Here is a 13371-nt window from a genome sequence, read left to right on the forward strand (position 1 = left end):
GGAGAAGCAGGCTCCCTGCTGAGCAAGGAGTCCGATTTGGGACTCTATCCCAGAACCCCGGGATCATGACCTGAGCCGAAGGCAGACGCTCAACTGACTGAGCCACCCAGGCGTCCCTCAAAGAGTCCCCTTTAATATTCCTTGCAGGCCTGGTTGAGTGGTCATGAACTCCTTTAGTTTTTGTTTGCCTGGGAAACTCTTTATCTCTCCTTCTATTCTGAATGGTAGCCTTGCTGGATAGAGTATTTTTGGCTGCAGGTTTTTCCTATTCAATACTTTGAATAGATCATGCCATTTCTTTCTGGCTTGGAAAGTTTCTGCTGAAAAATCTGCTGATAGCCTTATGGGGTTTCCTTTGTGTGTAACTGTCTTGTCTTGCTGCTTTTAATATTTTTTCTTTATCAGTCTGTCATTTTAATTATAATATGTCTCGGTGTGGGTTTGCTTTTGTTGATTTTGTTGGGGGTTCTCTTTGCCTCCTGGATGTGGGTAACTGTTTCTTTTCCCAGATTAGGGAAGTTTTCAGCTATTATTTCTTCTAATAAATTCTCTGCCCCCTTTTCTCTTCTTCTAGGACTCTACTATAATACAAATGTTACTACATTTGATGGAGTCACTGAGTTCCCTAAGTCTATTATCACTTTGCATAATTTTTTTTCTCTCTTTTGTTCATCTTGATTACCTTCCGCTACTCTGTCCTCTAGGTCATTAATTCGTTCCTCTGCTTCTTCTTGCCTGTTGTTTATTCCGTGGAGAATGTTTCTCGTTTCATTTATTGAGCCCTTTATCTCTGCTATGTTATTCCTTATCTCTGTGTTAATGGTTTCACTGATGCCTTCCACTCTTTTCTCAAGTCCAGTGACTTTCCTTATGATCATTGCTTTAAATTCTCCATCAGGCATGTTACTTATATCTGTTTTGCTTAGATCTCCAGCCATGACCTTGTCCTGTTCTTTCATTTAGGACAAATTCCTCTGTCTTCTCATTTTGTCTAAGTCTCTGTGCTTGTTTGTGTGTTAGGAAAGTCAGCTCTGTCTCCTGTTCTTGAGGGTACGGGCTTTATGAAGAAGAGGTCCTGTAGTGCCCTGCAGTGTAGTGTCCCCTATTCTCCAGGGCTTGGTGCTTCTGGGAGTGTCTCCTGTGTGTGTACTACATGCACTCTGCTTTTGTGTCCTGGCCGCTTTATCCTTCAGGCCAGTCGTCTGCAAAGGTTCTCTTTGCCTGTCATAGGCAGTGTTTGGTCTCTGGCCTGAATGTGGTGTGTTTTAACTAGGTGTGCTCTGGTCTGCTTGTGAAATGAGACCTGTCACTGACACTACCAGAACCAAGGCCTTGCAAGCCTCCCAGGTAGGGAGACATGGTGTGGAAGGGGTTTGGGCTAGTCGTCTGGGGGAGGGGGCCCACTGTGCTGGGACCGAGGCAAGTGTGCCTGGGAAGCAGGGGTTCTCTGGAGCATGGGGACGGACAGGGCTTGGTGTAAGCAGGTTAGGTAGTGAGTGTCAGCACTGCGCTGGTTTCCACAGGTGGCCCTGTGTTTATGCTGAGGGGCAGGGAAGGGAAATGGTGCTGGCCAGTTTCTTTATCCCCAGAGGGGTCTTTCTGTGAACACTGCCTTTCTGGGACATGCTCAGAGATGAGTAACTGACCTCTGCACTGTGTGCCCCAGGCACTCTTCAGATCACTGTTTCTATGCTGTATATCCATGGGGTGTTTGACCTGCCTTTTGTACAAGAGCAGCCCCAGTGTCCTCCAAGTTGTCCCAGAGCCAAGCATGCTGACCTTTAAAACTCCAGGCTTTTGGAGTTGTGAGAACTCACCAAATTTTGCCTCTCTTGTTTTCCAAGCCAATTGCTATGTGGATTCATTTGCCCTGAGCACTCCCCCGTGTGCTAGTCTGTCTCTCGCCCTTCTCCCTGACCGTAGCTCCCTCCCCACCAGCCACAACCTATTTCTCTCCAAAGCCGCATCTCCACACTTTCTACTTACTTTGATGTGGCCTCTTCTCTAACCTTTAGTTGTGAAGTTTGTTCTGCCAGTCTACAGATGGATTTCTGGGGTATTTAGGATACCTTGATAGTTACCTAGTTGTATTCATGGGACAAGTCAAGCCTAGGGTCCTCCTGCTCTGCTGCGATCTTCCCTTCCTGGTGAATTAGGTTTGCTTTTTAGATTGGTAAATGTCATGTCAATTGTTGGCTCTATGTTTAGGTGTATATACAGTTTAAATAGTGTTTAAATTACACTGGCATAAATGTAATTTTTTTCTCATCAGTTTGGATTTAGGTGGCGAATAGAAAAAGAAGTAATTTCAGGAAAAGGTAATTCTTTTTTGAAATTTTACTTTTTAATAGGATAAGGTTATTTTGTTATATTATTGAATTGAAGTCATTGGGTAAGATTATTCCTCATTATACAATAAATGGTTATCTATAAAAGTAAAATTAGAGACAATGTATTCATGATATTTTACTATCAAAAGTCAAAATGTGTAATGCTTTAGTGATTTTTACCTTTATATTTTTGCTTTTAGAGCATTCAATGGAGATTAAGTAGAAAATGTTGAAAGAGTTAAAGCAAACTAATGAAGGATGAATGCTTGAGTTTTTCTTTTTATCAACTTTTGGAATAATGAGTTGGTATTACTGTATTCCAGTCTAATCACATTTTGAATGTAGAGATTAAATATCACTTTGAACCTAATAGAATTTTTGGACAGGCTAGTTCTTACTTTGGGATGTCATTGAGATTGAGCCCAAATATTTAGTCTTATGGCAAAAGATCAAACATTTGGTAGGCAATCAATAAATGCTTTTTATATGCATTGTTGTAATCTACTCATAAATCTCTGAAAAATTAATATCTTTGTACTGTCTTATGATATAAAAGCTCTTTATTGATAATTGCATTTTAAAGTGTTAATGCTTCTGAAAACTACAAAAGAGCATTTAGGAAATAATTTTAAACTAATAACTTAAAGAACCTTTAAACTGAAAATAAAGGTTGCACTTTAAAGTGATTAAACATTGAGGCCATCATTGTGGATCATTTACATCTTCCATAAATTGGATGTCTGTGTAAAGTATAAAACTGGATTTGCAGTAAAATAAAATTAAGGATTAGGAATTTTTTTTTTTTTAGATGAAGGATCAGCCCTGAAGTTACTCTAAAGGAGAAGGAAAAAGAATAAATTTAAAGCTAGTTTTAACTTTTCTTAGTATTACATTTTAGTTTGTGTTTTTATCTAAACAATGAGAAATTTTGAAATGTCTCACAGTTTTAAAATTTCATACTTTTATTAAATGGAATTTTCAGGTGATGGTAAGTAATGCTGCCTTTAAAAAAATTGATCAGCATTCTTTAAGTTACTATAACTGAAGAAAGGATTAGTTGGTAAGAGAAAGCTATTGCTCTGATTTAGAATCATAATTTTGTTGCTGTTTTAAAAATAGAGCTGTTACTGAACATGCACAGATTTCATGAACTATTCATTTGGAATGAGTAAAAAAAATGCCAGTTTAGAAAAGTTATAGGCTGTTTGGACTGATAATTTTCAAAATTCATTTTGATGATTTCTTTTTTATGAAAAGTTTAGATTTGTTTCTGTTGGTGCAAATTATTGAGATAAAAATTCTTTTTTGTACGAATACAAGGTTCATCTTCTGTGAAAGTAAATAGTTGTTGAATAGTTTCTTTTATTTTTTCTCGTAGATCATCCGTGTTAGTCCTTTTTTGCAGAATGTTTTAATATACAGTGGACATGATAATGTGTTGATTTTAGTGTCAGGTAACTCTAAAGTTTAGAGCATTGGGTTTAATTACTTTACTTCATTTCAGAGTGCTACTATTTTAAAATGTGCTTTAAGTGCCATTTTATGCTGGTACTTAAAATAGAAACCATAATGTTAATACTTAAAATAAGAATTTTAATCAATTTAAAAATTATTATTAAATATTAAAAGGATTCACCCAGGTGTAAGTACATGTACTATGGAAATATATTTATTCTTTTTGGGTATTATTGAGTATGTATTTTTAGTACTTCCATTTTCCAAAGTATAAGATTTCCTAACCAGGGAGTCGCTGAAACCCTGATCTATACGGTGTATCTATTGGGCAAGAATTCTGTGACTGATTTTTTTAATAACCTTTTCTTCGGCTCTTTGATTTAATACTTGTATATGCATTTGTTGGGCATACTATAGATATTATGCTCAGTTATTTTTTAATGCTGACTACCTAGAACTAAGAATTTATGTGTGTTAAGAGTAAATTTTAGTAGTAACTCCAGATTGTACAGATAAACATTGTCACCAACTATCATAGCTAATATTCCTTTCTTTATTGCAGGCCAGTTTTTCTGTGGAAATAAATGTTGTGATAAAAAAGAAGACTTGAAGAGTTGGGAAGTTAATTTTGGTTATATTGAGCATGGTGAAAAGAGAAATGCACTTGTTAAATTAAGTAAGTTGACTTTAGGTGGGATATAATCGATTTCTTCAAAGTTTATCTAGTAATTTAGATTTAAAAATATACAGAGTAAAATTTAATTTAAAAAATTTAATGTATCTTTCTGGAAGTGCTCTTTTTTCTGAGAGTTTCCCAAAAAATGACTTTTTAGCCTACAATTTTTTTTTTTTTTAAAGATTTTATTTATTTGAGAGAGAGAGACACAGCGAGAGAGGGAACACAAGCAGGGGGAGTGGGAGAGGGAGAAGCAGGCTTCCCGCCGAGCAGGGAGCCCGATGCGGGGCTCGATCCCAGGACCCCGGGATCATGACCTGAGCCGAAGGCAGACGCTTAACGACTGAGCCACCCAGGTGCCCCTAGCCTACAATTTTTATATTCTCAGAATTACAGTTACATTTAGGTGAAACAGTTCTAATGCCAAACGTAAACCTATAATATGTAAAGTGAAGACCTCTTCCCGCTAACGTGGGAATGTCACCAATGCAGAATGAGATGCAGAGTATCAGAAAAGGCAACGTAAAATCTCATGTTACCTGGTAGCCATATTGTTGTGGTGTGGACAATAAATATACTCTCTTTGTGTCAATAAAGAAAAAAGTTTTAGGATGGCATAATTGTTCTTGATATCAGTCTTAAAAGCTTATTAAGGTTATACCCCAGAGTGCAGCAGCTTCTGTTAATATGCATGTTTTAGGGGCGCCTGGGTGGCTCAGTCGTTAAGCGTCTGCCTTCGGCTCAGGTCATGATCCCAGGGTCCTGGGATCGAGCCCCGCATCGGGCTCTCTGCCGAGCAGGGAGCCCGCTTCTCCCTCTCCCACTCCTCCTGCTTGTGTTCCCTCTCTGTCAAATAAATAAAACCTTTAAAAAAAAAAAAAAAAAAAATATGCATGTTTTAGAATCTGTTGTTTCTTTTTTTTTTTTTTTCCCCCATAAATTAAGCTAGTCTTACTGTGTCAGCTTCTTCAGTCCATCATGTTAGCAACCTTCTCTGGGTCCTAAATAAATGTGCTTCAGAGTTTTCTGCCTACTCCCTATAGGAGTCAAGAATTTCCTCATGTGCTCCTTAATGCACACCAATGCAGAAGTTCCTCCTAGAAGTGCTCATGAGGAAAAGTCAATTGGTGTGAACTGAGATTAAGGCAAAAGAAGAGGCCACAGCTGTGAAACTTTTTGAAAAGCTCTTTTCTATTTGAAAACTCTGAAAGCACTTCAGAGGAAGTGACTATACCCACAGTTGTTACTAGATATCTTTGATGTGAGACACACATTAATGCTGTATATGAAACAGAGTTTGCTTTTAGAATAAATTGACAGCACCTTTTTCTAAAGTAATGGTAGAATATTTTTAATTCCTCAAGCATTCTGTTACCCTTTTTATTATGCATATGCATTTTTTGAGGTGGAGAGAATCAGATTTTTTTTTCAGATAATCTGAAAAAGGGATATAAGGAATAATAAGAATGTATGATATTAAAGGTAGAGTAGCAGTACAGTTAATTCAAATTCAGCCTTTAAGTGGTGTCACTTTTTTTTTTTTAGGGTTATGCCAAGAATGTTCCTTTAAATTAAATTTTCATCACAGGTAATATTATCTTTTAAAATGCTGTTGTTAATGTTTAGTAGTCTTGGACATAGTCACTTACCTGCACTGAATGTCTGCTGAGCAGGGAGCCTGATGCGGGGCTCGATCTCAGGACCCTGGGATCATGACCTGAGCCGAAGGCAGACACTTAACAACTGAGCCACCCAGGCGCCCCCTAGCCAAGCAGTTTTAAATGTGACGGCCTGTGCAGGGTGGTAGATAGATGCTAGAATTTTTAGTTTGGAGTCAATGTTCAGAAGCCATAATATTCTTGGAAACTGTATTGTAAAGCAGATCTTCATAAAGTGATTCTTATGTCTCATTTCTTTTTTTTAAATTTAAATTCAGTTAATTAACATATATTATTTGTTTCAGGGGTACAGGTCTGTGATTCATTAGTCTTATATAATACCCAGTGCTCATTACAACACATACCCTCCCCAATGTCATCACCCAGTTACCCCATCCCTCTAGGCCCCTCCTCTCCAGCAACCCTCAGTTTGTTTCCTAAGATTTGTCTCCCTCGCTGGTTTTGTCTTGTTTCATTTTTTCCTTTCTTCCCCTATGATCCTCTGCCTTGTTTCTTAAATTCCACATATGAGTAAGATCATAAGATAATTGTCTTTCTCTGATTGACTTACTCGCTTAGCATAATACCCTCTAGTTCCATCCACATTGTTGCAAATAGCAAGATTTCATTTTTTGATGGCTGCATAATATTCCATTGTGTGTGTGTGTGTGTGTGTGTGTGTGTATATATATATATATATATATATACATACATACACACACCACATCTTTATCCATTCGTCTGTCGAGGGACATCTGGGCTCTTTCCATAGTTTGGCTATTGTGGACATGGCTGCTATAAACATTGGGGTGCAGGTGCCCTTTCGGATCACTACATTTGTATCCTTGGGGTAAATACCAGTAGTGCAATTGCTGGGTCGTAAGGGTAGCTCTACTTTCAACTTTTTGAGGAACCTCCATACTGTTTTCCAGAGTGGCTGTACCAACTTGCATTCCCACCAACAGTGTAGGAGGGTTCCCCTTTCTCTGCATCCTCACCAACATCTGTCGTTTACTGACTTGTTAATTTTAGCCATTCTGGCTGGTGTGAGGTGCTATCTCATTGTGGTTTATTTTTGTATTTCCCTGATGCCAGGTGATGTTGAGCACTTTTTCATGTGTCTATTGGCCATTTGGATGTCTTCTTTGCAGAAATGTCTGTTCATGTCTTCTGCCTGTTTCTTGATTAGATTATTTGTTCTTTGGGTTTTGAGTTTGTTAAGTTCTTTATAGATTTTGGATACTAGCCCTTTATCTGATATGTCATTTGCAAATATCTTCTCCCATTCTGTCAGTTGTCTTTTGGTTTTGTTGACTGTTTCCTTTGCTCTGCAAAAGCTTTTTATCTTGATGAAGTCCCAAGAGTTCATTTTGCCTTTGTTTCCCTTGCCTTTGGAAACACGTGTAGCAAGAAGTTGCTGTGGCTGAGATCGAAGAGATCGCTGCCTGTGTTCTCCTCAAGGATTTTGATGGATTCCTGTCTCACATTGAGGTCTTGCATCCACTTTGTGTCTAGTTTTGTGTATGGTGTAAGGAAATGGTCCAGTTTCATGCTTCTACATGTGGCTGTCCTGTTTTCCCAACACCATTTGTTGAAGAGACTGTCCTTTTTCCATTGGATATTCTTTCCTGCTTTGTCAAAGATTAATTGACCATAGATAGAGTTGAGGGTCCATTTCTGGGTTCTCTGTTCTGTTCCATTGATCTATGTGTCTGTTGCCAGTACCATACTGTCTTGATGATTACAGCTTTGTAATAGAGCTTGAAGTCCAGAATTGTGATGCCACCAGCTTTGGTTTTCTTTTTCAACATTCCTTTGGCTATTCAGGGTCTTTTCTGGTTCCATACAAATTTTAGGATTATTTGTTCCAGTTCTGTGAAAAAAGTTGATGGTATTTTAATGGGATTGCTTTGAATGTGTAGATTGCTCTAGGTAGCATAGACATTTTCACAATATTTGTTCTTCTAATCCATGAGCATGGGACGTTTTTCCATTTCTTTGTGCCTTCCTCAATTTCTTTCATGAGTATTCTATAGTTTTCTGAGTACAGATCCTTTGCCTCTTTGGTTAGGTTTATTCCTAGGTATCTTATGGTTTTGGGTGCAATTGTAAATAGGATCGACTCCTTAATTTCTCTTTCTTCTGTCTTGTTGGTGTATAGAAATGCAACTGATTTCTGTGCATTGATTTTATATCCTGCCACGTTGCTGAATTTCTGTTTGAGTTCTAGCAATTTGGGGGTGGAGTCTTTTGGGTTTTCCACATAGAGTATCACTTATGTCTCATTTTAACAGTGTTTTATTTGGAGTTTGTCATTCTTACATGGAATTATATACCTTTATTCTCATTTCAGATGTTAAAATCAGGCTCCTGTCAAGTGAGCTAGAATGTGTCTGTCATGTTGAGTGGGGGAGGAATATCAGTGTTCTGCAATGTGCAGTATATATAAATAAGATCATGGGCTTTGAAACCAGATACCTGTGTGTTCCTCTCAGCTTCACCACTTACTAGTTGTCTTCTTTGGGCAAGGTACTTAAACTCTGTAGAACTCAATTTTATCACCTCTAAAAATGAGGATGCCAAGGTTATCGTGGGGATTAATGAAAGTGCATGAAAGTGCTTGACATAGTGCCTGGCATATCGGAAGTTAAACATAATGGGGTCCCTGGCATTGAAGATGTTCAGACAAAAATCTGTGACCTGCCATTATTGTGATAACAGTGAGATTCTGCAACTTTATAAAATATGTATGTCAGTATATTAATTTTAAAAATCAGCTGTGTTATAAATATGCTAAAGTATAAAGTATTTTAGTTATTAAAAATAAAAAGTAATTAATAATTTTTAAATTCTTGAAACTAGCAGAGTTTTTTAGATTACTTGGATAGCCTAACCTTTATTTCCCCTCTCCATCAGTGATACTGAAAGGTACCAGAGAGTTTTTTTGACCTTGACTTTCAAGCTTCATTTCAAAATTGAAATGATTCTTATGAGAGGCAGAAAGTGGTTACTACCTTAAATAATCTTACAGCATTTGGTATAAGTACCTTAATTTGGGAAGTCTGATGAGCAAGTTTCTTGAAACTGAACCTCTTTGTTGTCTCTTCATTCTCTTTCCTGGTCCTAATTTCAGCATTATCACCTTTTCCTATCTAGTATTTCCTTTCTTAACCAGTTAAAATCAATTACTTGCCAACCATGGTACTGGCAGCATTGTAAACCTGGCCTAGAAGAGAGAAAGCTACAGCAGTAAAAGGACAAATGGTCTAAAGTAGACATTTGAGTTAACAGTGAGCCCGTCCATCCTCATTCCTTTATGCCTTTTTACTGTATTCTTTTATTCTTAACAGAAGAATTTTCTACTTAGTGGTGGTTTAGAGCTGTTACAGTGTTTCTTCTTATTTTATGTATTTTTTCAAAGTATAGGTAGCTATGAATTACATGGAGGGAAATGACATTTGTTTTTGTAATTTAAAAAAATGGCTAAATGATAGAAAATAAAAAGGAAATGAGTAAAACTATGATTTATATTTACTAAGGTTTTATATAGAACTTACAAAAAATAATTTGTCTCAGAATTTTAGGCTTCATTATCTTACAGAATTGTCTTTAATTAATATACTAACCTAAAATATTTACAGACTCATTTAAGGCTTTCTTATGTAAATTACATTGTAAAAATAAGGTACTTTAACTGATTTGACTTTTTTGCTTATTGGTTCCTTATTTTTCATAAAGGTCAGTTGAAAAAGTTAACTTTAATTTTATGTTGTTCAACATAAAGGAGAAAAGAAGTCAAGTCAAAAAAAAGAAAGGATAAAACCAAAAAAGATTATGAAGAGTCAACACATAAAAAGTCCAGATTATCTTCTGCAGAAGAGACCTCTAAGAAAAAGGAAAAAGGTACAAGGGAATTAAAATATAATAACCTACTCACATTTTTTTTTTTTTTTAAAGATCTTATTTACTTATTTGACAGAGAGAGACATAGCAAGAGAGGGAACACAAGCAGGGGGAGTGGGAGAGGGAGAAGCAGGCTTCCCACTGAGCAGGGAGCCCGATGCGGGGCTCGATCCCAGGACCCTGGGACCATGACCTGAGCCGAAGGCAGACGCTTAACGACTGAGCCACCCAGGCGCCCCCCCTACTCACATTTTTTAACATGAAATGTAATCTGCTATATGTGTCAAATGTAGGATTTAATTGGTGAATGCTTTAGATTTCTGTTTTATACTAGATGAAAGGGGGGGAGCGCCTGGGTGGCTCAGTTGGTTAAGTGTCCAACTTTTGATTTTGGCTCAGGTCATGATCTTGGGGTCGTGAGATTGAACCCCAAGTCAGGCTTGTGCAGGGCATGGAGCCTGCTTAAGATTCTCTCTCTCCATCTTCCTCTGCCCCCCCCCCCACTCGCTCGTTCTCTCTCAAATAAAAAATAAATAAATCTCATAGTAGCTGAAACTGGTTGGGGAATTTATAAGATTTTTTTTTAAGAGAAGGGGGGGGGGAACAGAGGGAGAGGGAGAGAATCTTAAGCAGGCTCCATGCCCAGCGCGGAGCCGGAGCCCAGCACAGAGCATGATGCAGGGCTTGATCTCAGGATCCTGAGATCATGACCTGAGCCAAAATCAAGTTAGACACTTAACCAACTGAGCCGCCCAGGCACCCCCTGGTTGGGGAATTTAGATATAAATTTACAGTGGCTTATAAGAGTTTCAAGAACAAGGTTGGTTTTAATTCATTTTGGGTAGATAGTAATAATATTGCAAACAACTTTCTCCTTCCTCACTTTGTCTCTTATAGACTCATTACCTTGAGCAAGTCCCTGAACTTCTTCAGTTTTATATTCCTCATATAAGTAGGGCTGATGTGAATATCTGGCTTCTGTACTGTTTGAGCTTATTGTGGAGAACCAAATAAGAATGTGAAAGGCATTTTGAACACTGTAAAACAGTACATAATCTATAAGTCAGTAGGAAATTATAACACTGGGATTTCATTACCATGGCCTATGTGATTTTCTCACTAGCTTATGAGTTTGAAATCATGGAGCTTGATATACATTTGTCCTCAGAACCTAGCATGGTGCTGTGCACATACACTTAGTAAATAATTGTTAAATTCAAATCCATCAGTCACTTCTTCTTCAGTAGTGCTTAAGCTCTCTTAAGCCGTAATTTCTTCATGTGTAAAATGTTTATGCTCACATTTCCTAGCTCATAGGATTGTTCAGAAGTTGAAAGGAGATAAAGGATATAAGCAGTTTGCATGGTGCTTGGTGCATAGTTAGCTATTATGAAGGTTACTGCTAGTTTCTTTTTCAGTCCATAATAGAGTCAAATTGGCTATAACTTAGAGTGAATCAAACTTAAATTATGTAATTAATGGTAGATTACATTAGATTCAGCCAAATGTTAACACAGTATTTGGACAGGAGAGGGCTCCCTTGCTCCAGCTCTGAAGATTATTAGCTAGGTTTCATTCTTACATATACTTTTTTCTAGTGAATCAAACCTATTCAAGCATATAGTATCACCAAGTTTTCGACTTGGTGAAACTGATAGATGGTGAGAGGAAAATGCTGTTCTTGTTTATTGAGAAATGGTATTTGAAGCAGAATGCCTTTTTGTGTCTAAATCATTCCCCAACTCTAAAATATATGTTAATTAATAAATGTGAAAATTCCATTTGAGTTTGAAAAATTTTTGTTTTGTTTATTTATTTATTTTTAAATTTCTTTCTTTCTTTCTTTCTTTTTTAAGATTTTATTTATTTATTTGACAGAGGAAGACACAGCGAGAGAGGGAACACAAGCAGGGGGAGTGGGGGAGGGAGAAGCAGGCTTTTCCCGCGGAGCAGGGAGCCCGATGTGGGGCTCGATCCCAGGACCCTGGGATCATGACCTGAGCCGAAGGCAGACGCTTAACCGACTGAGCCACCCAGGCGCCCCTATTTTTTATTTTTTTAAAGATTTTATTTATTTGAGAAAGAGTGAGAGACAGATCACAAGCAGGAGGGAGGGGTAGAGGGAGAACCAGACCTCCCCACTGAGCAGGGAGCCCGATGCGGGACTTGATCCCAGGACCCTGGGATCATGACCTGAACCGAAGGCAGAAGCTTAACCGACTGAGCCACCCAGGTGCCCGAAAAATTGTTTTAAAAATGTTTAATGTATCATACTTGAGAGTTTTGTATTCGTTATTGTATTATATAATATTGTATTCTTATAGTATGATACCATGTGAATCATTACATATTCTAAATTAAAGAATAATTCCTACCTTGTAAAATCTTGTTTAGTACCTTCAAAGCAGACAATTAAGTAGCTGGATACTCAGGATTGGGTGTGGGGTTGGAACCCTCAGATTATACATACATATGCATGTGATCTTCCTTATAGATGTTTTCCCTGTAGTGTTCCATATTTCAGTAGATGACACCTCTGTCAACCTAAAACCTAATCAGATATCTGGAAATTATCCTCGACGTCTTATTTCTCATTATTTATGTTTAATTTGTCACCAAATCCTGTCAATTTTACCCCCAGAGTATGTATTTCTTGAATTCTCTCCACCCTAATTCAAACCACCATGTTTTCTGATCTAGACTACTGCTATATTGTCCTTCTAGTTCTGCCACTGTCTTGTCATCCCACCTACCTACTCTCCCCTTAAGGCATTCTCAATAAAGCGGTGATTGCCTGTTGTTCTTAGGATATTACCAAAATTCGCACAAAGCCCAGGTGCTCTATATGATCTGTCATACAACACTTGTTTCTCACCACACTCCACCTCACTTTCACACTCCACGCTCACAGCCTTTCAGTATCTAGAAAATGCCAAACTTCTTTCCATTTAGGGACTATGTAGATGCTGCTTCCTCTCTTTCCAACCCCCTCCCCTCACTGCCAGGTCCCATCCTAACTCATCCTCTGGGTCTAAGTTTAAATGTCACTGATCCTTTCTTGATTCCATCCCTCACCATGAATTTAAATTAGTACTTCTAATTAGTATCCCCAGCACCCCACTAGCACATGTAAGGTATAAGTAATAAAGAATGAGGAAATGAAAGACTTTGCATGAAGATTGTTTCAGGACAACTTCAGGGATAGAGAACTAAAGCAGAGTGGAATTGAGATAACTGTTTGTCATTTATTCTTTATTTAGAGCACCTTTGATAGCAGAGAGTACAGGATAAAGTTCTTCTTTTCAACTTCTATGGTGTAAAGCAAATGACATTTTAGCAAACTTAAGAA

At 37.8% G+C, this 13371-nt stretch overlaps 1 protein-coding gene across 9 annotated transcripts in view; it reads left to right on the plus strand.

The window, feature by feature from the left end:
• LOC118523070 (protein FRA10AC1) overlaps positions 1 to 13371 on the plus strand; it is a 73551-nt gene that overhangs the window by 46921 nt on the left and 13259 nt on the right. For 5 of the 9 annotated variants that reach the window (XM_078077349.1, XM_078077347.1, XM_078077348.1 and 2 more), the window contains 4 exons: positions 2273 to 2318; positions 4348 to 4461; positions 6007 to 6049; positions 9904 to 10022. In XM_078077349.1, coding sequence (XP_077933475.1) covers positions 2273 to 2318; positions 4348 to 4461; positions 6007 to 6049; positions 9904 to 10022 — 322 coding nt within the window. The remainder of the gene's footprint in view (positions 1 to 2272; positions 2319 to 4347; positions 4462 to 6006; positions 6050 to 9903; positions 10023 to 13371) is intronic. The other 4 variants (XR_013449671.1, XM_078077352.1, XM_078077351.1 and 1 more) reach the window with 2 other exon arrangements.

Source organism: Halichoerus grypus, chromosome 7 (assembly GCF_964656455.1).
Source record: "Halichoerus grypus chromosome 7, mHalGry1.hap1.1, whole genome shotgun sequence".
Taxonomy (NCBI): domain Eukaryota; kingdom Metazoa; phylum Chordata; class Mammalia; order Carnivora; family Phocidae; genus Halichoerus; species Halichoerus grypus.